Source organism: Eucyclogobius newberryi, unplaced genomic scaffold, assembly GCF_026437365.1.
Source record: "Eucyclogobius newberryi isolate DKJ021-1_F unplaced genomic scaffold, fEucNew1.0.hap1 SCAF_12, whole genome shotgun sequence".
NCBI lineage: Eukaryota > Metazoa > Chordata > Actinopteri > Gobiiformes > Gobiidae > Eucyclogobius > Eucyclogobius newberryi.
Window position 1 is genome coordinate 8,497,929 of NW_027315746.1, and position 25,109 is coordinate 8,523,037.

Consider the following 25,109-nt stretch of genomic DNA (forward strand, 5'->3'; position numbering starts at 1 on the left):
CCAATCAGACAAATGCCTTAATTTTTACGGCGTAGTCGTAGCAATGACATAAACCTCCCATGTTATCCCTATGGGAAAACCGCTAAATCTCTCGAATATCCACATTTTTATGTTTTACACTTTAACGAAGTCCTCCTTGTGCGTTTTGCCCACCGACCTCAAAATCGGTGTATGTCCTCTAGACAAGTGGGGCATCTAAAGTTATCCAAATTTTAAGGATAACTTTTACGGTCTCTGTGCGACGGAGCCGCAAACGTTTCCCAGAATTCTGACTATTTGGCCTTCAGAGTGGCCTATAAACAATAGAGTTTTTCCAAATGACATGATATTTTGAACAAAATTCTAATTTGCCATCCTGATCACAAAAGTATGAGAGCCAAAGTCATATTTTGTACGGCGTAACCGTAGCGATGACAGAAACATCCCATGTTATCCTTATGGGAAAATCATAGAATTGCTCAAATCACCACATTTTTACGCTTCACACTTTAACGAACTCCTCCTAGGGCGATTGTCCGATCAAGTTCATATTTGGAGAATATCATCTACACAAGCGGGGCATCAAAACTTTTCCATATTTTGATTCTAAGTGCTACGGTCTCTGTGTGGCGGACCCGCAAATATATGTCAGAAATGGGAAAACAGCGAAATCTCTGAAATGTTCACATTTACGCTTCACACTTTAATGAACTCCTCTGTGGGCAATAGCTCGATCAAGCTCATATTTGGGGAAAATCATCTACACAAGCGGGGCATCAAAAGTTATCCATATTTTTATTCCAAGTGCTGCGGTCTCTGTGCGGCGGTGCAGCAAATTTGACTGACACTTGTGTTCATTTGCACTGGATTGGCCATGTCCAATGTGTCGCCGTCTGTCAAGTTCTTTTTTTATTCAACACAATAAGGGCGCCATCTTTATCAAGTCGAAAGCGCAGAGTCGGAAGGCCGGCGGCCCGCGAGGGCCGTTGGATGCCGCTTGCGGCTTTAATTCTTTCTTCTTCTTCTAGGGGCCAACCCCCCCATTTTTCACCCAGTGAACATTGACGAAAAGTCACAAAAATTTGCACACCTCTAAAAATCGTGCCTCTCTACATTCTGGCTATTTCCCTTTTCTAAAATAAAAAAAATTGGCGCGTCAGCGCCCCCAAATGTACCAAAAATGCATTGAGGGATGGGAAATGACCCAAAAAAAATCTGATCGTAGAATCATGAAATTTGGCGCAGAGGTAGATGGTGACAAGAGAAGTAAAAAATATTATTACGGCAACGCCGTCTGCCCAACCAAATGTCTGCCATATTGCTTCAAAAATGGCTAAACATGACTTCGGAGTTTTTCCAAACGTCGTACTTTTACGAACTCCTCCCAGGGCGTTGGCCCTAAAAAGCTGAAATTTGGTGAAAATGCTACTGAGGAGTGGGACATCAAAAGTTATCCAAATTACATTGATACCTCTCACGGTCTGTAGCTGTAAACTGTAGCTAGAATTTCAGAAATCTCCCATATGTAAAATTTCTGCCGTTTGCGCAGATAAAGTCCGAATTGCGTCAAATTAGAATCAGTTGTTAAACTCTTTGCCTTAAACCTACTTGAAGTGAAATAAATTTATTTGGCGCCACAGCGCCCCCTACAGATTTTATATGGAGGTTGAATGTTTAGTTTTGCGAAATTATCTGAAATTTGACACACAACTCAATTTTGGCATCCCCATCAAAAAAGTCAGTGAGACCCATGTCATAATTGTTATGGCGTTGCCGTAGCGATGACCAAAACCTCCCATGTTATTCCAATGGGGAAATCGCCAGAACATGTTTACACTTTAGACTTTCACAAACTCCTCCCAGGGCGTTAGCCCTATTAACCTGAAATTTGGTGAGACTCATCTTCAGTGGTGGACCATCAAAAGGTATCCACATTTTTATTCAAAGAGTCACGGTGTCTGTGCGGCAAAGCCGCACATTTTGCCAAGAATTCAAAATAAAATTGCTTTTTGATGGTAAAACAAAGGGGAGAAGATGTGACAGCGTCACAGATTCAGCAGTAGGCGTAATAAAAGGACAATTGGGGCGCGTTAGCGCCCCCTCCTCTTGCGGTGTGGCGGCGGCGTAGCGAGGGCCGATCATTGCCGCTTGCGGCTATATTTTATTTATTGTTTTTGTATTGTTTTTGTTTTTATTTTATTTATTTTATTTATTTTATTTATTTTATTTATTTTATTTATTTTATTTATTTTATTTATTTTATTTATTTCATTTATTCATTTTATTCATTTTATTCATTTTATTCATTTTATTCATTTTATTTAGTGGTCAGTGGCTTATTAGCGATGAGCAAAGACACTTGATACTTTTGACAACCCTAATAGTAATAGTAACAACTAGAAAGTCAGATTTGGATAAGTTTTCTTTATAGATCTACCATGAACCAGGAAAGATCTTGTGGTCTTGGTTAGCGTGTGTCATGGTTGGGTGGAGATCTGTTTTCTAAAATGTTTCATTGGTTCACGCCTTAAAAACTCGGCACACGGCACTGTGTTTGGAAATGCTTTGGCCCCGCCCTGTTCTCCCCGAGCTGGTGTTCGGACGAGCTGTTCTACTGAGGCAGAGGCAGCAGCTCAGAGGGAGGAGGAGAGAGGGAGGTAGAGAGAGGGGGGAGAGGGAGAGGGAGAGAGAGAGGAGGGAAAGAGGGAGGAGAAAGGAGTGCAGACAGAGAGGAGGGAGAGAGAAGAGAGAGAGGAGAAATGAGTGCAGAGTGAGGGAGAGAAGAAGAGAGAGGTAGAGAGAGGGGAAGGAGAGAGAGGGGGGAGAAAGAGATGAGTGTAGAGAGAGAGGGAGCGAGGAGGGAGAGACGAGGACAGCAGAGAGAGAGAGAGAGAGAGAGGGGTAGAGAGAGAGAGAGAGAGGGGGGGGGGAGAGAGAGAGAGAGAGAGGGGGAGAGAGAGAGAGAGGGGGAGAGAGAGAGAGAGAGAGAGGGGGAGAGAGAGAGAGAGAGAGAGAGAGAGGGGGAGAGAGAGAGAGAGAGAGAGAGAGAGGGGGAGAGAGGGGGCTCTTCCTGAGGAAATCTCTGTGGTGTGAGTGCAGGAGCCTGAGAGCGTGAGAGTCTGAGGTTGTTCAGAAGCTCTCACATGCTCAAACACACTCCTTTAGAAAGTGCTGAGAGAAAAGAATGACATAAGGAAAAAAACTGTTTTACAATGATCTTAAATATAAGACCACATGGCAACATGAAAAAAGCACTATACTACTGTCTAAAAGTGCCTTTTTAAATTATTATTGTAGGATCGGAATTGACAATCAACTGTCCATATATAATAAACTTGACTGGTCTAAAAACAATCAACTGTGTCGCTCTACTAACGTTATATTACACTGTGTATTTATAATCACAGCGACTTCAATGAGCGTGATCAAAAGTATAGGAAAATCAGATACTAATACTAATACTAGCAACACTACCAATACTAAAGGCTGTATTAAAACTGGGTGCTCATTTGAGCAAGTATCAATCCAAAATATAGATTAAATCAAATAAAAAACTGTTTGTGTTGTGTATTTCTACTGCGTAATATTCAAAACAACAACAAAAACTCAGACAAAAAGTATAGTACATTTTCCATGTACTGAAAACTGAACTTAAAGTGCTTAAAACTCCTGCGTACAGTTTGTGAACAGCAGTAGCCTTTTAGTCCCGCCTCCTTCCTCTGCTCACGGACTAACTGAAGGTGTTATATTTACAGGTTTATCTTCAACAAGCGCTCTGTGGGCAGCACTCACTCGTCCCATGGAAACCTGTCCCAGGCGTCCATCACCTCCTGCGACGTCCTGAGCGGAGACGACACGGACCTGCAGCGCATAGGTGACCGCTTTATTGTGTGTTAAAAGAGGAGATTTTTAGACTTTTTCCAGGTCTGTTTGAATAATAATGACAGAAATACAGCCTTTAAACTGTTGATCCATGTTTCAAAGCTGATGGTGATGATGTTGAAAATCTCTTTGAATGTGCGCGTCTCATTAGCACTCTTGTTGTGCTTTTTTGGCTCTGTCGCTTGTTGCTTATTGAAAATCTGGCAACCCTGAATACACACCAACTACAACAACTGAGAGACAGAAAGATAACACTTTTGTGACATTTAAAGTTTTTTTTAAATATTTTTTTTAATCATTATTATTGTTTTTGTGCTGAATTTTATTGCTTTTACACCCTATAGCACCTTTTGTGACATTTAAGTTTTTTTAAGATATTTTTTTTAATCATTATTATTATTATTGTGCGAAATTTTATAACTTTTACACCCTATAACACCTTTTGTGACATTTAAGTTTTAATTTTATTTTTTTTTAATCATTGTTATTTTTTGGGGTGAAGTTTTTTAGGTTTAATAGTTTATATATCAAAGATTTTTTCCTCACTTAGATTATGATTTAATCTCCTCTATCTTAAGCATTATTATTTTTTTATTTTTGAATTCCTACAAAGTTAAATATAGAGCTTTACCTTTCAAAACAAAAGTAAAACATTTAAAAATATGTTGCAACTCAGTGTTTTTGCAGAACAAACTAGTCAGAGGGACTTTACCTAACACAGTGACTCACGGAAACCGTCTCGATCGCTTAAAGCGCGGCCGTGGGGCATTTCTCCAGTCGCCCGGCGCACTGAACGTGTCCCCATGTTGTTTTGCTCAGCCGCCAGGACACAAGCGCCGCACCGGGCCTGGTTTTCGGGGTCCCCGGGCAGTCACGGGGGCATGTGCAGCGACTCTGAGAGCGCAGGGGGCAGCAGCGAGTCCCGCTCCATGGACTCGCCCACCGCCAGTCCAGGTACGTGCAACACCAGAGGCAGGAGTGCCTTTTTATGTTGTATTTTATGTGTTTATGTCTTTTAATCTTTTGTAAAGTTTCCAGAAAGGCCCTGTTTGATCAAATGTATGATTAGTTGGGGCTTGTACTGTACTTAAGAGCGGAAAATAACTAAATACAAATACTCACGTTGCTGGAATTGTAGGTTTTTGTGTACTTGTAATTGAGTTTAGTTCTAGCCGTATAACTGTGCACATTTAAAGTCTTACGAGGTACAAGTACAAGTACAACGCGAAAGTCACAATTTTCCTAATCTACAGCTGTCTCAATGTTTCTGCTTCTTTCTAAACACACAATAACACGTAATACCACACAATAACACACAATAACACATAATACCACACAATAACACACAATAACACATAATACCACACAATAACACACAATAACACTTAATACCACACAATAACACGTAATACCACACAATAACACTTAATACCACACAATAACACGTAATACCACACAATAACACGTAATACCACACAATAACACACAATAACACTTAATGCCACACAATAACACACAATAACACTTAATACCACACAATAACACGTAATACCACACAATAACACTTAATACCACACAATAACACGTAATACCACGCAATAACACACAATAACACTTAATACCACACAATAACACACAATAACACTTAATGCCACACAATAACACACAATAACACTTAATACCACACAATAACACGTAATACCACACAATAACACACAATAACACTTAATGCCACACAATAACACACAATAACACTTAATACCACACAATAACACGTAATACCACACAATAACACTTAATACCACACAATAACACGTAATACCACACAATAACACTTAATACCACACAATAACACGTAATACCACGCAATAACACACAATAACACTTAATACCACACAATAACACTTAATACCACACAATAACACTTAATACTACACAATAACACTTAATACCACTTAATAACACTTTATACAACACAATAACACTTAATACCACACAATAACACTTAATACCACACAATAACACTCAATACCACACAACAACACTTAATAACACTTAATACCACACAATAACACTTAATAACACTTAATACTACACAATAACACATAATACCACACAATAACACATAATACCACACAATAACACATAATGCCACACAATAACACATAATACCACACAATAATACATAATACCACACAATAACGCACAGAGAATATGCAGTTTGCGGTTTATGACGGCTGAATTCAGTTTTACTGTTTAATTGATCAAGTCCTGTATGAAAGACAGAAAAAAATGAATCTAAAATTGTGATGAGTGAGTACTTTATACTTTTACCTTTTAATTATGAATTTAGCAGTATTTCTTCTACTTGAGTACTTTATTAGCCATGTAACTGTAGTTTTATTTACACATTTCCAGTTCTCTTTCCACCACTGCTTTGCCTATATATATTTTATTCCATAGTTTTATGTTAATTTCACCTTTAGGCTTATATTATATCGGTAAATTGTTTTGTTTCATTTGTTTTTTTTTGTGTCAATTTACGCTTCAAATCTTTTTAAAAACTTGTATTTATTGACCAAAGTGTTGTTTTTCCTTTTTTCTTAATTTTTTTTTTTAATATGACGAGTAGTTGTCTTAGTTATAGTTTGTTAATTAACCAAATTACTAGAAATTAACTTAAAATTAGATTAATCTTTCATTTTTGCTTTCTTTTTTCGTGGATGCCTTACTTTTCCTAAATTTAAATTTTCAATTTTTTTCAGTATTTTTTTTTCTTCTTTTATAATATATATTTTTTATTTTGTTGTCTGTGTCTGTGTCTGTACATATGAATTGTGTCTTTCTTGAATTAAAACAAAAGGAGAATATATTAAAATGGCAGTTTGCTCAGCGCACACGAGTTTTACAGAGTCAATAACACATTGCCCTAATTTTATTTCCTTAAATCTGAATGAAACACACGTGAAATTGCGTTTGAGGTACACAACCGTATCAGATAACGAGGTAGTAGTTGTGTGTTACTTCCCTATCTCTGACCACGCCCGCTACTTCCTCCTCCGAGTCGGGATTGAAACAAAGTGTATTTGTACCGGCGGAGACTCGACCTCACGGTTTCATCTGGTCTGTGGACAGGAGACTTCAAGCGGCGCCTGCCCCGGACGCCGTCCACCGGGACCATGTCTTCAGCCGACGACCTGGACGAGCGAGAGCCGCCGTCGCCCTCGGACAACGGTAGGGCATCCGGGTCAAATGTGGACGCTAGCTCGGGCTCGGGAACCTCTGATCTGTGTCTCTGTCTATGTCTCTTAGTGCGACATTCAGCACATTGAAACTGGGACTGAAACCAGGACTAAACCTGAAACTAAACCTGGACTACATCATGACTAAACCTGAAACTAAACCTGGACTACATCATGACTAAACCTGAAACTAAACCTGGCCTAGATCATCACTAAACCTGAAACTAAACCTGGACTAGATCATGACTAAACCTGAAACTAAACCTGGACTAGATCATGACTAAACCTGAAACTAAACCTGGACTAGATCATGACTAAACCTGAAACTAAACCTGGACTAGATCATGACTAAACCTGAAACTAAACCTGGACTACATCATGACTAAACCTGAAACTAAACCTGGACTAGATCATGACTAAACCTGAAACTAAACCTGGACTAGATCATGACTAAACCTGAAACTAAACCTGGACTACATCATGACTAAACCTGAAACTAAACCTGGACTACATCATGACTAAACCTGAAACTAAACCTGGCCTAGATCATCACTAAACCTGAAACTAAACCTGGACGTTAACGAGGACTAGAGCTGAAACTAAACCTGGACTAGATCATGACTAAACCTGAAACTAAACCTGGACGTTAACGAGGACTAGAGCTGAAACTAAACCTGGACTAAATCATGACTAAACCTGAAACTAAACCTGGACTAGATCATGACTAAACCTGAAACTAAACCTGGACTAGATCATGACTAAACCTGAAACTAAACCTGAAACTAAACCTGGACTAAATCATGATTAAACCTGAAACTAAACCTGAAACTAAACCTGGACTAGATCATGATAAAACCTGAAACTAAACCTAGACTAGATCATGACTAAACCCGAAACTAAACCTGAAACTAAACCTGGACTACATCATGACTAAACCTGAAACTAAACCTGGCCTAGATCATCACTAAACCTGAAACTAAACCTGGACGTTAACGAGGACTAGAGCTGAAACTAAACCTGGACTAGATCATGACTAAACCTGAAACTAAACCTGGACGTTAACGAGGACTAGAGCTGAAACTAAACCTGGACTAAATCATGACTAAACCTGAAACTAAACCTGGACTAGATCATGACTAAACCTGAAACTAAACCTGGACTAGATCATGACTAAACCTGAAACTAAACCTGAAACTAAACCTGGACTAAATCATGATTAAACCTGAAACTAAACCTGAAACTAAACCTGGACTAGATCATGATAAAACCTGAAACTAAACCTAGACTAGATCATGACTAAACCCGAAACTAAACCTGAAACTAAACCTGGACTAGATCATGATAAAACCTGAAACTAAACCTAGACTAGATCATGACTAAACCCGAAACTAAACCTGAAACTAAACCTGGACTAGATCATGACTAAACCTGAAACTAAACCTAGACTAGATCATGACTAAACCCGAAACTAAACCTGAAACTAAACCTGGATTAATACGAGGACTAGGAGCCTGAAACCCGTTGTTGGTGTGAAACCCGTTGTTGTTCTTTGTGGTTGCAGGCCTGGCAGAGATGGTGACGGAGACGGCGAGCTCTCCGGGCCCGTTCAGAAACGCTCTGATGTCCAAAGCCGCTCAAACGCACCGACTGAGAAAACTACGAGCTCCTTCCAAATGTAGAGAGTGTGACAGCCTGGTGGTGTTCCACGGGGCCGAGTGTGAGGAGGTGACTGTTCTAACTGTTTATATAATACTAATGATAATACTGGTGGTGTTCCACGGGGCCGAGTGTGAGGAGGTGACTGTTCTAACTGTTTATATAATACTAATGATAATACTGGTGGTGTTCCACAGGGCCGAGTGTGAGGAGGTGACTGTTCTAACTGTTTATATAATACTAATGATAATACTGGTGGTGTTCCACAGGGCCGAGTGTGAGGAGGTGACTGTTCTAACTGTTTATATAATACTAATGATAATACTGGTGGTGTTCCACGGGGCCGAGTGTGAGGAGGTGACTGTTCTAACTGTTTATATAATACTAATGATAATACTGGTGGTGTTCCACGGGGCCGAGTGTGAGGAGGTGACTGTTCTAACTGTTTATATAATACTAATGATAATACTGGTGGTGTTCCACAGGGCCGAGTGTGAGGAGGTGACTGTTCTAACTGTTTATATAATACTAATGATAATACTGGTGGTGTTCCACAGGGCCGAGTGTGAGGAGGTGACTGTTCTAACTGTTTATATAATACTAATGATAATACTGGTGGTGTTCCACAGGGCAGAGTGTGAGGAGGTGACTGTTCTAACTGTTTATATAATACTAATGATAATACTGGTGGTGTTCCACGGGGCCGAGTGTGAGGAGGTGACTGTTCTAACTGTTTATATAATACTAATGATAATACTGGTGGTGTTCCACGGGGCCGAGTGTGAGGAGGTGACTGTTCTAACTGTTTATATAATACTAATGATAATACTGGTGGTGTTCCACAGGGCCGAGTGTGAGGAGGTGACTGTTCTAACTGTTTATATAATACTAATGATAATACTGGTGGTGTTCCACGGGGCCGAGTGTGAAGAGGTGACTGTTCTAACTGTTTATATAATACTAATGATAATACTGGTGGTGTTCCACAGGGCCGAGTGTGAGGAGGTGACTGTTCTAACTGTTTATATAATACTAATGATAATACTGGTGGTGTTCCACGGGGCCGAGTGTGAGGAGGTGACTGTTCTAACTGTTTATATAATACTAATGATAATACTGGTGGTGTTCCACAGGGCCGAGTGTGAGGAGGTGACTGTTCTAACTGTTTATATAATACTAATGATAATACTGGTGGTGTTCCACAGGGCCGAGTGTGAGGAGGTGACTGTTCTAACTGTTTATATAATACTAATGATAATACTGGTGGTGTTCCACAGGGCCGAGTGTGAAGAGGTGACTGTTCTAACTGTTTATATAATACTAATGATAATACTGGTGGTGTTCCACAGGGCCGAGTGTGAGGAGGTGACTGTTCTAACTGTTTATATAATACTAATGATAATACTGGTGGTGTTCCACAGGGCCGAGTGTGAGGAGGTGACTGTTCTAACTGTTTATATAATACTAATGATAATACTGGTGGTGTTCCACAGGGCCGAGTGTGAGGAGGTGACTGTTCTAACTGTTTATATAATACTAATGATAATACTGGTGGTGTTCCACAGGGCCGAGTGTGAGGAGGTGACTGTTCTAACTGTTTATATAATACTAATGATAATACTGGTGGTGTTCCACAGGGCCGAGTGTGAGGAGGTGACTGTTCTAACTGTTTATATAATACTAATGATAATACTGGTGGTGTTCCACGGGGCCGAGTGTGAAGAGGTGACTGTTCTAACTGTTTATATAATACTTATGATAATACTGGTGGTGTTCCACGGGGCCGAGTGTGAGGAGGTGACTGTTCTAACTGTTTATATAATACTAATGATAATACTGGTGGTGTTCCACGGGGCCGAGTATGAGGAGGTGATTGTTCTAACTGTTTATATAATACTAATGATAATACTGGTGGTGTTCCACAGGGCCGAGTGTGAGGAGGTGACTGTTCTAACTGTTTATATAATACTAATGATAATACTGGTGGTGTTCCACAGGGCCGAGTGTGAGGAGGTGACTGTTCTAACTGTTTATATAATACTAACGATAATACTGGTGGTGTTCCACAGGGCCGAGTGTGAGGAGGTGACTGTTCTAACTGTTTATATAATACTAATGATAATACTAATACTAATAATGATTTAAAATAAAATAATAATAATAATTGACAAAATAAATAAGAATAGGAATGCTGATTTAAAATATAATGAAATGAATGAAATAATAATAATAATTTAAACTAAAATGATAATATAATAAAAAGAAAAAAAATATTTGATACATTAAGAAATAATATATATTGCCCAAAAAACACTAAATACACATTTTCTTCCACTACTTTCAGAGGCCAGAGTGGAGTTTTGTAGTCACGGTGAAGCAAAGAATAATAAAACGCATTTAGACAGCACCCAGCAGTCTTTTTTTGACCCTTAAAGCTCCTTTTTTTGATATATCTGTACTGGGACAATTCAAAGTTTGCTCAACTACATGCATTTTGGCAATTAAAGAGTGGATATTATTTGGTTTATAATAATACAAGTCTTTCCTCTACCCAGTCCTTTTCGAGAACGGTGAATTTCTGTGGAATGTAATCGTTTCCTTGGCCCAAACTTGAAATCAATCAATCAATCAATCAATCAAAGCGTTTTATTGGCGCATAAGTCACATACCTGCGCTTGTATGTTCATCTTTTTATGATTCCCCGTACATTTATCCTTCTCATTCCTCACAAAGCGATGTTGTTCCTCCCCCAGTGTTCGTTGGCGTGCCACAAAAAGTGCCTCGAGACTCTGGCCATCCAGTGCGGACACAAGAAGCTCCAGGGCCGACTCCAGCTCTTCGGCATCGACTTCGCCCAGACCTCGAGGAACAGTCCGGACGGGATCCCGTTCATCGTCAAGAAGTGCACGTCCGAGATCGAGAGCCGCGCCCTCAACATCAAGGTAACCCCCGCGCTGTCGTCGATGAGCGATTCGCTGCTCCGATCCCGCACGTTTTCTGCGATCATGCACGTTCGTTTGTCTCCATCTTTGCTCACAAGTTGCAACCCTTTCAGTTATTTCGTTTTTTGAAGTCCATACTCTTGTTTTTACCATTTCACTGCTCAAAATACCCTGACTGCGAAGCTAAGTTACTTTGACGCCAACTGACATCGTTTTCAAGCTTTACATTTGTAATCAACGGTCTTAACAATGGCACTTTTAAGTCAATGTTGCTTTTCTCACAGGGGATCTATCGCGTGAACGGCGCCAAGTCTCGCGTGGAGAAGCTCTGCCAGGCGTTCGAGAATGGCAAAGACTTGGTGGAGCTGTCCGAACTCTCACCGCACGACATCAGCAACGTTCTCAAGCTCTACCTGCGACAGGTAAAGCCACTTCCGCCGTCCGTTTGGCCTCGGTCGCTTCTTCGGATGATGTTGTGTTTACGTGATTTAGATTTAAGATACACGCTGTAATCAAAAGTGGTTCACACAAACAGGAAAGAAATGTGTAAAAATACAAAACTCTCTGTTCATTTACTTCTACTACAGTCTCCTGTGGTACAAATGTGTTTGTAGCTGTATTTTAGGTGACTTTACATTCTCTTTGTATTGTTTTGAATTTTTTCTTGTAAAAACTGGACTTTTTACTCCTGGACCTTTATCGTTGAGTCCTTTTTCAGATTGCAAAGCGAATAGCCGCGCTTGTTGCTCATGATATTCCCGACAGCGTTCACAGAGTTTGATTCGTGTCGCTGGCTCGTCCAATAGGTTGTTAAAACGTTTGTTTTTTTTAATCCGCTTGGTTTACTTTTTAAGAAGCCATGATTCAAGACAAAAACGGATCAAAAAGTGAAATAAAGCAGGAAGCAGTTGGAGCGAGCGAGGAAAGCGTCCGCACTCTTCAGTAAACAAGTTCATGTGACGTGCACTGTCAGATTAAAAGCACTTTACGTTTTAATTTGACCTTTTTAGGAGTAAAGATAGACTTAGAGTACTTAAAAAACTCTTAAAATGTTTACTTTCTAGTCCCAATTCTTCATGAAAGTCAAGGCTTTAAATAAAAACTAGAAGACTGCTGTGCTAGTTTGGCTTTCTTGTTAAATATTGTTGCTTTAGCATTACCGTATTTTCTGGACTATAAGTCGCACCAGCCAAAAAATGCATAATAGAGAAGAATAAAACATATATAAGTCGCACTGGAGTATGAAATGCAGTTGCAAGTGTGAACATAAAAAATAATATCACATATAAGTCGCTCCGGAGTGTAAGTAAATAAGTATAAATATAAGTATAAGTCACACCCCGGCCAAAACTATGAAAAAAGGTGTGACTTATAGTCCGGAAAATACGGTAATATCGTTAATACATTCCATGATTGTTCCTGGTCCGTTTGCAGCTGCCCGAGCCCATGATCCTGTACCGATACTACAACGACTTCATCGGCCTGGCCAAGGAGTGTCAGCGCGTGATCGTGGAGGAGGCGGAGCTTCGGCAGATCAACCAGACGGCGGTGAAGGAGAGCCCGAGCGCCGAGCTGACCCGGGCCATGCTGAAGATACGGGACGTCCTCCGGCAGCTGCCCGCCGCCCAATACAGGACGCTAAGATACCTGATCGCACACCTGCACAAGTGAGACCACGCCCGCCGCCGCTGACGCTCGTTAACGCCATGGGAACGCGCCGTGTGGGTGGGGAAGTGACTTAATTGCGGTCTTCATTACGACTATGGCGATTCGATTTGTGCTTTGTGTGTGTGTTTTTAAAGTCACATGTTTGAAACTCATCCCGGAGCATTGAAGAGAACAAGAACGGCTTTAATACATAATATAAAAACAGGGCTTTCGGCTCTTTTTACCCTCGCACGGTGGCTTTTTAGCACGTTTTTGTCATAAATAGACTAAGAAATCATTTGCAAACATTTATATTGTGATTTAAATGTCAGTGTAATAGGAATTGGACTAGATCTCGTGCACAGGTGCCACTTTATAATAATTACAACTTAATTTGGCTCAACAAAGCATGAACAAAGACTTAATTTATAATGAACGTGTAGTTTATTAAGCATGATTTAAGCTTAATAACCACTTTATTATTGCCAGGGTTTGGGTTATGGTTCAGAACTAGGGTTAGAGTATTTGTTGAGTAGTTACTAAGCCTGAATTCATCCTTAATAAACTATTTGTTCACTATGAATTAAGTATTTGTTCATGCTTTATTAAGGCAGGACTAAGTGTAGTTATTATAAAGTGTCACCAGACTGTGCACGCATGAAGAAAATTAGTTGGATTGATTTGTTTTGAATTTTTTGAAACTCAAAATAATTTACCTCTTTAGAAGCCTAGTTCCAAATAGCAGTGATTTGACAGAAAAAACGATGACAGAAAATATGAAAAAAAATTAAATTGAAAAAAATGGATAGGTCAATATAAAAATAAAATAAAATAAAGAAAATTTGAATATAATAAAAATAAAAATTGTGTGGTCAAAATCCATGTCTTGTGGGAATGATGTCTCTTCACACTGTGTCACACTCCTACAGGAATTAATGAATCGTGCAGCTATATCTTTAAACAAATCTGATTGGTTGTTTTGTATTCTAGATCTGATCTGTTCACACTGTGTTCCAGACTGCACTGAAACCCTGTCCTCCAAAATTGCCGTCCCACATTGTCATTTACCGTATTTTCTGGACTATAAGTCGCACTGGAGTATAAGTCGCACCAGCCAAAAAATGCATAATAGAGAAGAAAAAAACATATATAAGTCGCACTGGATTATGAAATGCAGTTGCAAGTGTGAAAATAACAAATAATATCACATATAAGTCGCTCTGGAGTATAAGTATATGAGTATAAATATAAATAAGTATAAGTCACACCCCGGCCAAAACTATGAAAAAACGACTTATAGTCCGGAAAATAAGGTATAATTGTGATTTCTGAATTACACCATGTTCTTGCTGTCGTTTGTGTCGCTCTGAATCCCACAATAGCTTTGAGGAAACTGAGGAAACTTCCCTGTGACTTTAAGGAAGTGGAATTGAGGGATGGACTATTTTTAGTTGGGTTTAGTCCAACACATATTTTTAGCGTCGGTCTATAAATACAGTCCTTCCACGGTTTTCCAGAGTAATCCAAGCAGTAAATCATCTTGTCACGGGTCATAATCTTGTATAAGACTCACCCATCAAAAAAGTCGTCACATAATCGTTAGTTACGGCCCTGGTTACCGTAACGCTCCTCTTTTGCTCCCCGCAGGGTGACGGAGCAGGCGGAGGAGAACAAGATGACGGCGAGTAACCTGGGCATCATCTTCGGCCCGACGCTGGTCAAGCCCCGGCAGGCGGACGCCGAGGTGTCGCTGTCGTCGCTGGTGGACTATCCGTACCAGGCGCTGATGGTGGAGCTGCTCGTCCGGCACTTCAAGACCATCTTCGACCCGCCGCCGCCGCCCGGGTCGGAGGCGAGCGGGGCGGAGCAGGCCTCGCCCAGACTCACCCCCCAGGAGAAGATTCAGAGGCTCGGTCGACACTCGGCCTCGCTCATGGACATCAAGGAGGTGACAGAATACTCAGACTTTACATTATTTTGCATCTATAGCGAGGGTTGAAACTGATGATTATTTCTAGTGCACTTTGAGATTTTTTTAACTTGTGTTTTACAAGATAAAGTTTGAAATAATGACTGAAGTTACTTAAGCTTCTATATATAAACTGTGTGAATTAAGTGAGTATTATTAATCTGAAACTAAATCTTTATGACATTTTGATTTAATAATTTCACTTGTACTGTTGACTAGTCACTTTTAGTTGATTAATCGCTGCTAAAGTCCAAAGTTTAGGTCTGGGTAAGATGATCAGAATCTCAAAGTAACCACAACATATATCAAGTATATCAAAATGTCTTATTTTCAGCCTTACACTTCTAAGATATATAATGCAGTTTTGTTTTTTCAACACAAATATATAAGAGCTGTATATATATATATATATATATATATATATATATATATATATATATATATATATATATATATATATATATATATGTATGTATATGTATATGTATATGTATATGTATGTGTATATGTAGTATGTTATATGTTGTTAGCATCATTTGCCATTTCACATGCTCTAACTCGACTTCTTTCCCCCACAGACCGCCAAGGTCTTTAAGAGATACTCGTCTGTGATCCCGTCCTCTCACATCCTGAACGAGGTGGAGGAGGTGCAGCCTGGAACGGACCAGACCGACGGCTCCGATTTGGACAAACCCAACGGGGTCGCGACCCCCGCAGCCTCCTCCGACCTCCAAAAGTCCACTCTAGTGTTCGGTCGCCCCAGCACCCACTCCTCCAACGCCGTCCCCTCCACCACCATGGCGCAGAAGGTCCAGCTGCGCGCCCAGCGAACGCGCCAATTCTCCCGTCCAATCAGCATGCCCCTGGAGCGCCTTCCCACTCCCGCGCAAATCAGCGAGCGAAACAACCGCAACGTGGCTAACGCTAACGTGGGCGGGGCTTGTGTCGGAAGGGAGAGCGTTTCGGAAACCATCCAGGAGATCCCGGAGCCGGAAAAGGTGCGCCAAAGCGGCTCGTCTCGGGTCAGCACGTACTATATAACGCCTTTTATCGACACGCAGGCGATGCAAAGGCGAACGTGGGACAGGAAATACAAGCACTATGACGTCACGCCCAGGACTGCCATGATCGTGGCCAACTCTGCCAAGCCGGGGCAACTTAAGGCGAGTTCCTTTTTCCCGACCACAACTGCGTCCGATACCACGCCGACTACGGGCAGCGTGACAAATGTTTTCTCGACCGGCTCCTACGCCGATTCTTTAAAATTAGTTTGGACTAAACGAAATCTCGACGCTGAGAATTCCGACCCGAGCAGTTCGCCGAAACTTCCCTTGACTTTGAGAGCGCCAAGAACTCTTCAACCGCCGCCAGGAACCTTTTACAAACCGCCTGTATCTGCAAACAGCCGACCGCGGACATTACCGAGTTGGACTACTACAATCACTACGACTACGACGAGTACCGTCGCCGCGACTTTGCCCACGCAAGCTCTCCCGGGCGCGGTCGCGACGTCGCCCGCCGAAACGAGCCGTCCTCGGTCCAGACTGGAAGCGCAGTGTTCGACGGACAGCGCCGGCGACGTCCCGGCGAGCCTTTCCCCGCCGCAGTCGCCTCCTCCCGGCAGCCCGGACGACATGAGTCCCTCCGAAAACAAAACCGTTTACCAAAGACTGAGACCGCGGCGGGTTCCGGAGCTGGAGCACAGAGAGGCGCATTTTGTGTAACGCCAAATCTGCACTGCCAAAATGTCCATCCATAGCAGTTAAAACACCAGGGATTCAGAAAATGTGGCTTTTTTTCATTTTATTTAACAAGTCCGTATGTTTTGGAAGCCTATTTCTGCCATTGAATAAAAAGTTCAGAGCCCACTTGATTTTAAAGGTGATAATCGAGAGTTTAAAAGTAATGATTTTGAGCTTAAAAGTCATTATTTGGAGTTTATAAATATTTATTCACCTTTAAATGCAAAATGAACTGAGAATTATGACTTTTAAACTTGAAATTGTGACTTCCTGCTGAGCTTTAAAAAATATTTGAAAAATGCTGGTAGAAATAAGTCAAATATTAAATAAACTACGTAAACTATAAGAAAATCTGTTAAAACAAGTCCAAAAAGAAACAAAGATATTTAAATTCTCTCTGTACTTTGGGCTTTTTTGCTGATGTTGATTGGGCTTTTTTACAGTGCATCGTCTTGTTGTAAATAGATATTTTTGTGCCATAGCAAATATATTGGGAGTTATTTTATTTGTCAAGCAGAGAATGAGTGAACTGGTCAGCCATAAAACCTATTAAAATACATACTTCCCTTTTAGCTTTAGTGAAAGCTAAATATCATCATTTTTATAAGAGAAAATAAAAACTGAAACAAGTCATTATGATAAGAATGTAGAGCCTCACAGTGATTCAAAGCTCAAAGAAACTGCATTCAAATCACAGTATAATCATAAAAACACAAATCATTTACTTTAAAACTATTTTCCACGGTGGATTGAACTATAAAAACAATTAAACAACATTTTTTAATTCTCATTTTATTTCTTTTTTGGCTTTTATAGTATTTATTTATGAACATGAACAATACAGCCTTTTAATCAGTGCCATTTTAACACAACAAACACCGTAATTTCCGTAGTATAAGTCACAGCCAAAAAATGCATAATAGAGAAGAAAAAACATATATAAGTTGCCCTGGAGTATGAAATGCAGTTGCAAGTGTGAAAATGACAAATAATATCACATATAAGTCGCTCCAGAGTATAAGTATATAAGTATAAATATAAGTATAAGTCGCACCCCGGCCAAAACTATGAAAAAGGGTGCGACTTATAGTCCAGAAAATACGGTATTCAAATTTCCTCCTCCAAAGTCCAAACTCTGCTTCAAACTAAATACTTTTACTGAAAAAAAGACATGACTGAACCTCTATCGTGATTAAAATTCATGTAATTTAGTGTCAAAATATGAATTACAAGAGCGATTCTTTGTTATTGATGATTAAGTAGAAATATATAAACTGTAAACAAACCAAAACTCAACACAAACATAAAATTCCAATAAAAGACAAGAGTATTTGTGGCTGACCAGGCGACAAAACGGAAGATAAACCAAGCAAGTGTTACATAATGATGAAGTTACTGTTACTGCGGCTGGTCTGGTCCATTTTAATGTAAAGAAACCATAAATATATTGTACATTGATTGAAAGTGTAAAATATTATAATCACTCAATGCACTTAAAGCCGTTTCTAAATGTAATATTGCCTCTTTTGTTTGTTTGTGTGCTAAAGTCGGCATCATTTTGTATTTTATTCCTCGAAGAATATATGGAAGTATTTTAATATTTTAGATCTGCTTTTTAAAGGTCTAAAGTGAATAATTTCCGTGGCATAAATTATATTCGTCGTAGTCAGTGATTGGTACATCTTTGTCCATGAGTAAATTCTTATCGTGTTTACAAATGACATGCGACAGTTCTTTGCTGCAAATTAAAATGTATTTGAAACTTTTTATGGTAATTTTTGGGTATTTTATTTGCGTTTTTCAGTTCTTTTTTTGAATTGTGATGTTGGGTTTCTAACATTAATCCTGTTTTCTTTATTAACCACTTCCAATGCTTGTTTCAAATGTCAGTCTTTGTCATTTTATATTCCTGTCTCTTTATTAACATACTGATTAATCCAAATTAAAACTGAAAATAGATTGTAGAATTTGAAAGATAGTTTTTGGTACGAAAGGATTTGAATTTATTTATGTATTTATTTTAGTTTTGTATCAGATGTGGGAGTTTTTGGATAAAATATACAAGAAAAATGTAATATTGAAGGTGAAAAAACAGCTAAACGATTCTTTATTTTACTACGTATGAAATATTGAGCCCCAAAAATATTGTTCCATCTATAATTTCATAAACAATAAGTCAATAGAGTAATTATCATGACAGGGCTAGTATGGATCGTAATTAAAAACAAAATTGCAAACTAAGCGGACGTTCATTTTGACCAATCGCGAGTCAAGTTAAACAACAAACTAAATATGATGTCAGAAAATATGATGAATATTGAAACTGTAACACTGATACAATAACACTAAAGCAATATATTTACATTAAACCTTTTTTTAAATGAACAATATTAAAAAAAACATGAGCTGGAATTTCAAAAAAGAGCAGAATGAAACTATTAAAGTTGTGGATTACCCTCTTTTGCTCAAATTCAGACAATATTTCATGTTTATTTAAAGAAAAACAACACAATAAATATAAAAAAAAATGTTATGTCTATAATTTCCTAAGTCAATAAGTCAATATGGTAATTATCATGGCAGGTCTAATATGGCTCGTAATCAAAATAAAAATAAAAATTGCAAACTAAGCGGACGTACATTTTTTACCAATTGTGATTGAAGTTATACAGCAAATTAAATATAATGTCAGAAAATATGATGATAAATTATAATATTGAAACTGTAGCACTGACACAATAACACTAAAGCAGTATATTTACAATACACCTTTTTTAAATGAACAATAAACTAAAAACATGAGCTGGGACTTAATTTGGAAATGGATAAATTTGAGGTACTTTTTGGATGTTTTTTTTGTTATATGTTTTTAAATTTGGAAAATGTATTCAAAAAAAAAAAACATGAGATGGATTTTTTTTTTTAAAAGAGCAGAATTAAACACTAGTATAATAATAATAATAATAATAATAGTAGTAATAATAATAAAATAATAATTATCTTGAATGTTTACAAACTACAACAAAATTCAGACAGTTGATTTGAAGAAAAAATACAATAAATTATCTGGCCCCAAAAAATACTGCACCAGTTTTTATTTTTGGAAGTTGCCGTAGTAGTAATAATCGTGACGATGTACAACTTCCTCAAAAGGATATTCACCTGTGGACACTAAAGCCCTGATTCTCCCTCAAAATGGCCGCCTGCGTTGTCCGTGTTGAGCTGGAGATTAGAGCAATCAGATTAGGACTGACCTGCGCCGCTCCACAGACGACGGCAGGCACAAGTCCACCTGAACACGCCGCGTTTCTCTCTTTTCAGGCGCAAACCGGGATTTATTTTGAGGTCGTGCATCATCTGTAAGAGGTAAGACCGAGATGCACCGCTTTGCCTCGCATTTTGTTTTACCATCTGTGTTTTTTGTGTGTGAAGGATTTGGGATTGTACTGTGTAAAAACGTTAAAAGATATGTATTAAGAGGTCCTGAATCGCAATGGTAAAGATGTCGAGCTCAGTCATAGTTTAGTTTATTTGTTTACTTTGTTTAATACTCTAAAAAGGGGCTAAATGTTTAATTAATCCACTGAGGAGGATCCAAACAGTTGTAAATAATCTGCAGATTTGTTTTTCAAGTGAGTGAAGTTGGACTGGACATCACTGAAATACTGAAAATTCAACAAATACTGAACAATGTTGAATATTACAACTGTATTTCACAAACACATTCAAGATAAAAAACGTTAGAATTGATAAATGTATTTAATAAAGCAGCTTTAATCGTTTTTCAGCTCTTAGTGACATTATTACCCAGATAAATAATGTCCAGTATTATTTCAATATGTTGTTATCATTATTGTTATATTATTTTAATTTCAAACTATTGTGATTGTGAAAGATAAAAACCTCGACATCACAATGAGTTGAAAATATTTTTTTATATCCTATAATATCATTTCCAACACAAATAATTGTAGTCTTTTAAATATTTTCAGGTGGTCTTTGACTTTAAAGGTCTTTTTCCCTTCACAGTATCGATACTTTCTTGTCTCGACACAAGTATTGATTAGCACCTGGAGATCGATACTTTTGACAAAACTCTAGGTTGAGCCACATCAATATGAATGTGTTTTTCTCTCTTTACTCTGGATTTAGTTTTGTTTCTGTTATAAATGTGTCATCAAAAGCCTTAATCAATGCATCATCTTTTGTACTGGACAGTGTATTTTTACTGTTTTCCTCCACTGCGAGTGAGGAAGTGTCGTCAGGTGTAATAACAGTGTAATGACAGGGGAATGACGGTGTAATAATGACAGTGTAATAACAGTGTAATGACAGTGTATTAATGACAGTGTAATAACAGTGGAATGACAGTGTATTAATGACAGTGTAATAACAGTGGAATGACTGTAATAATAACAGTGGAATAACAGTGGAATGACAGTGTAATAATAACGTGTAATAACAGTGGAATGACAGTGTAATAATAACGTGTAATAACAGTGGAATGACAGTGTAATAATAACAGTGGAATAACAGTGGAATGACAGTGTAATAATAACAGTGGAATAACAGTGGAATGACAGTGTAATAATAACAGTGGAATGACAGTGGAATAACAGTGTAATAACAGTGGAATGACAGTGTAATAATAACAGTGTAATAACAGTGGAATAACAGTGGAATAACAGTGGAATAACAGTGGAATGACAGTGTAATAATAACAGTGGAATAACAGTGGAATAACAGTGGAATGACAGTGTAATAATAACAGTGGAATAACAGTGGAATAACAGTGGAATAACAGTGGAATGACAGTGTAATAATAACAGTGGATTAACAGTGGAATAACAGTGGAATGACAGTGGAATGACAGTGTAATAATAACAGTGGAATAACATTGGAATGACAGTGTAATAATAACAGTGTAATAACAGTGGAATAACAGTGGAATAACAGTGGAATGACAGTGTAATAATAACAGTGGAATAACAGTGGAATAACAGTGGAATAACAGTGGAATGACAGTGTAATAATAACAGTGGAATAACAGTGGAATAACTGGAATGACAGTGTAATAATAACAGTGTAATAACAGTGTAATAATAACAGTGGAATAACAGTGGAATGACAGTGTAATAATAACAGTGGAATAACAGTGTAATAATAACAGTGGAATAACAGTGGAATGACAGTGTAATAATAACAGTGGAATAACAGTGGAATAACAGTGGAATGACAGTGTAATAATAACTGTGGAATGACAGTGTAATAATAACAGTGGAATAACAGTGGAATAACAGTGGAATGACAGTGTAATAATAACAGTGGAATAACAGTGGAATAACAGTGGAATAACAGTGGAATGACAGTGTAATAATAACTGTGGAATGACAGCTTGTGGCTTTGTTTTGGACTCTCGTCTTCTCCATTTTGTTTTCCTTTTTCTCCTGCCTCAGCCGCTCTAATCTGTTGTACATGTCGTCCTGAAACAAATTACTCTCTCCGCTCATCTGTGTGGACTCTGTATGTGAGGAGCGAGTGTGTGTCAGGTTTTTATAAAAGAAATGACTTCTTTTTTTTTTTTTTTTAGTCACATTTGACTCGGGTTAGACACATAATCTGAGCAGCTTCTGACAAACATGTTCAACTCCTGACCGAGCCGAGGGTCTGGAGATGGTCCTGACCGAGCCTAACACAGGGTCTGGAGATGGTCCTGACCGAACCTAACACAGGGTCTGGAGATGGTCCTGACCGAGCCTAGGGTCTGGAGATGGTCCTGACCGAGCCTAGCACAGGGTCTGGAGATGGTCCTGACCGAGCCTAACACAGGGTCTGGAGATGGTCCTGACCGAACCTAACACAGGGTCTGGAGATGGTCCTGACCGAGCCTAACACAGGGTCTGGAGATGGTCCTGACCGAACCTAACACAGGGTCTGGAGATGGTCCTGACCGAGCCTAGGGTCTGGAGATGGTCCTGACCGAGCCTAGCACAGGGTCTGGAGATGGTCCTGACCGAGCCTAACACAGGGTCTGGAGATGGTCCTGACCGAACCTAACACAGGGTCTGGAGATGGTCCTGACCGAGCCTAGGGTCTGGAGATGGTCCTGACCGAGCCTAGCACAGGGTCTGGAGATGGTCCTGACCGAGCCTAACACAGGGTCTGGAGATGGTCCTGACCGAACCTAACACAGGGTCTGGAGATGGTCCTGACCGAGCCTAACACAGGGTCTGGAGATGGTCCTGACCGAGCCTAGGGTCTGGAGATGGTCCTGACCGAGCCTAGCACAGGGTCTGGAGATGGTCCTGACCGAGCCTAACACAGGGTCTGGAGATGGTCCTGACCGAACCTAACACAGGGTCTGGAGATGGTCCTGACCGAGCCTAGGGTCTGGAGATGGTCCTGACCGAGCCTAGCACAGGGTCTGGAGATGGTCCTGACCGAGCCTAGGGTCTGGAGATGGTCCTGACCGAGCCTAGCACAGGGTCTGGAGATGGTCCTGACCGAGCCTAGCACAGAGTCTGGAGATGGTCCTGACCGAACCTAGGGTCTGGAGATGGTCCTGACCGAGCCTGGGGTCTGGAGATGGTCCTGACCGAGCCTAAGGTCTGGAGATGGTCCTGACCGAGCCTAGCACAGGGTCTGGAGATGTTCCTGACCGAGCCTAAGGTCTGGAGATGGTCCTGACCGAGCCTAGCACAGGGTCTGGAGATGGTCCTGACCGAACCTAGGGTCTGGAGATGGTCCTGACCGAGCCTAGGGTCTGGAGATGGTCCTGACCGAGCCTGGGGTCTGGAGATGGTCCTGACCGAGCCTAGGGTCTGGAGATGGTCCTGACCGAACCTAGCACAGGGTCTGGAGATGGTCCTGACCGAGCCTAGCACAGGGTCTGGAGATGGTTCTGACCGAGCCTAGCACAGGGTCTGGAGATGGTCCTGACCGAGCCTAGCACAGGGTCTGGAGATGGTCCTGACCGAGCCTAGCACAGGGTCTGGAGATGGTCCTGACCGAGCCTAGCACAGGGTCTGGAGATGGTTCTGACCGAGCCTAGCACAGGGTCTGGAGATGGTCCTGACCGAGCCTAGCACAGGGTCTGGAGATGGTCCTGACCGAGCCTAGCACAGGGTCTGGAGATGGTCCTGACCGAGCCTAGGGTCTGGAGATGGTCCTGACCGAGCCTAGCACAGGGTCTGGAGATGGTCCTGACCGAGCCTAGGGTCTGGAGATGCGTTAGACTGTTCAGGTGTTGACTGGTCAGATGCTTTGTGTTTGCAGGTCGTCTCATGGTCAGATGTAGACTGGTCAGATGTTGACTGGTCAGATGTAGATGGTCACATGTAGACTGGTCAGATATAGACTGGTCAGATGTAGATGGTCACATGTAGACTGGTCACATGTAGACTGGTCAGATATAGACTGGTCAGATGTAGATGGTCACATGTAGACTGGTCAGATATAGACTGGTCAGATGTAGATGGTCACATGTAGACTGGTCACATGTAGACTGGTCAGATATAGACTGGTCAGATGTAGATGGTCACATGTAGACTGGTCAGATATAGACTGGTCAGGTGTAGACTGGTCAGATGCTTTGTGTTTTAGGTGGTCTCATGATCTCTGGAGGCGTCGGGCTGTGGAGCGATGAAGACCAGCGCTCAGGTCCGTCTGCTTCTCTGGAAGAACTGGACGCTCCGCAAACGCCAGAAGGTGACCGGCCCATATCAACACACATGAGGTTGATTTTTGTAATGAGATCATTGAAACATTTGAAAGATTTCTTCACCAGAATGTTCCTTAAATGTGGATCTTTGACTTTTAGTGATATATTATTTATAAACTAAACTAGAAATATATTTCCCTCAAATTCTGAGCTGGTTAGATTTGTGATTTGATATATTGTCAAAATAAGGTTTATATCTTTCAACTTTAATATCCTTGAGTGGTTGTCAATACTGCGATTTTATATCCATAGATCTAAAATATAAACCATTCAGGTGATATATTGTCACAATCCACATGCAAGAATGTGACTAAATGTAACTGAAAATGT

General features: G+C 40.0%; 2 protein-coding genes across 2 annotated transcripts in view; both read left to right on the forward strand.

The window, feature by feature from the left end:
* Positions 1-17,183, forward strand: part of LOC140356027 (rho GTPase-activating protein 29-like) — a 71,437-nt gene extending 54,254 nt beyond the window's left edge. Inside the window, exons 13-21 of the mRNA XM_072440717.1 lie at positions 3,732-3,853; positions 4,681-4,815; positions 6,997-7,095; positions 8,665-8,828; positions 11,513-11,701; positions 11,986-12,123; positions 13,136-13,368; positions 14,996-15,296; positions 15,896-17,183. Of these exons, the coding sequence (XP_072296818.1) occupies positions 3,732-3,853; positions 4,681-4,815; positions 6,997-7,095; positions 8,665-8,828; positions 11,513-11,701; positions 11,986-12,123; positions 13,136-13,368; positions 14,996-15,296; positions 15,896-17,041 (2,527 nt within the window). The 3' untranslated portion in view covers positions 17,042-17,183. The remainder of the gene's footprint in view (positions 1-3,731; positions 3,854-4,680; positions 4,816-6,996; positions 7,096-8,664; positions 8,829-11,512; positions 11,702-11,985; positions 12,124-13,135; positions 13,369-14,995; positions 15,297-15,895) is intronic.
* A 3,164-nt stretch (positions 17,184-20,347) lies between these two features.
* LOC140356023 (retinal-specific phospholipid-transporting ATPase ABCA4-like) overlaps positions 20,348-25,109 on the forward strand; it is an 89,190-nt gene continuing 84,428 nt past the window's right edge. The window contains exons 1-2 of the mRNA XM_072440714.1: positions 20,348-20,425; positions 24,662-24,766. Coding sequence (XP_072296815.1) covers positions 24,701-24,766 — 66 coding nt within the window. The 5' untranslated portion in view covers positions 20,348-20,425; positions 24,662-24,700. The remainder of the gene's footprint in view (positions 20,426-24,661; positions 24,767-25,109) is intronic.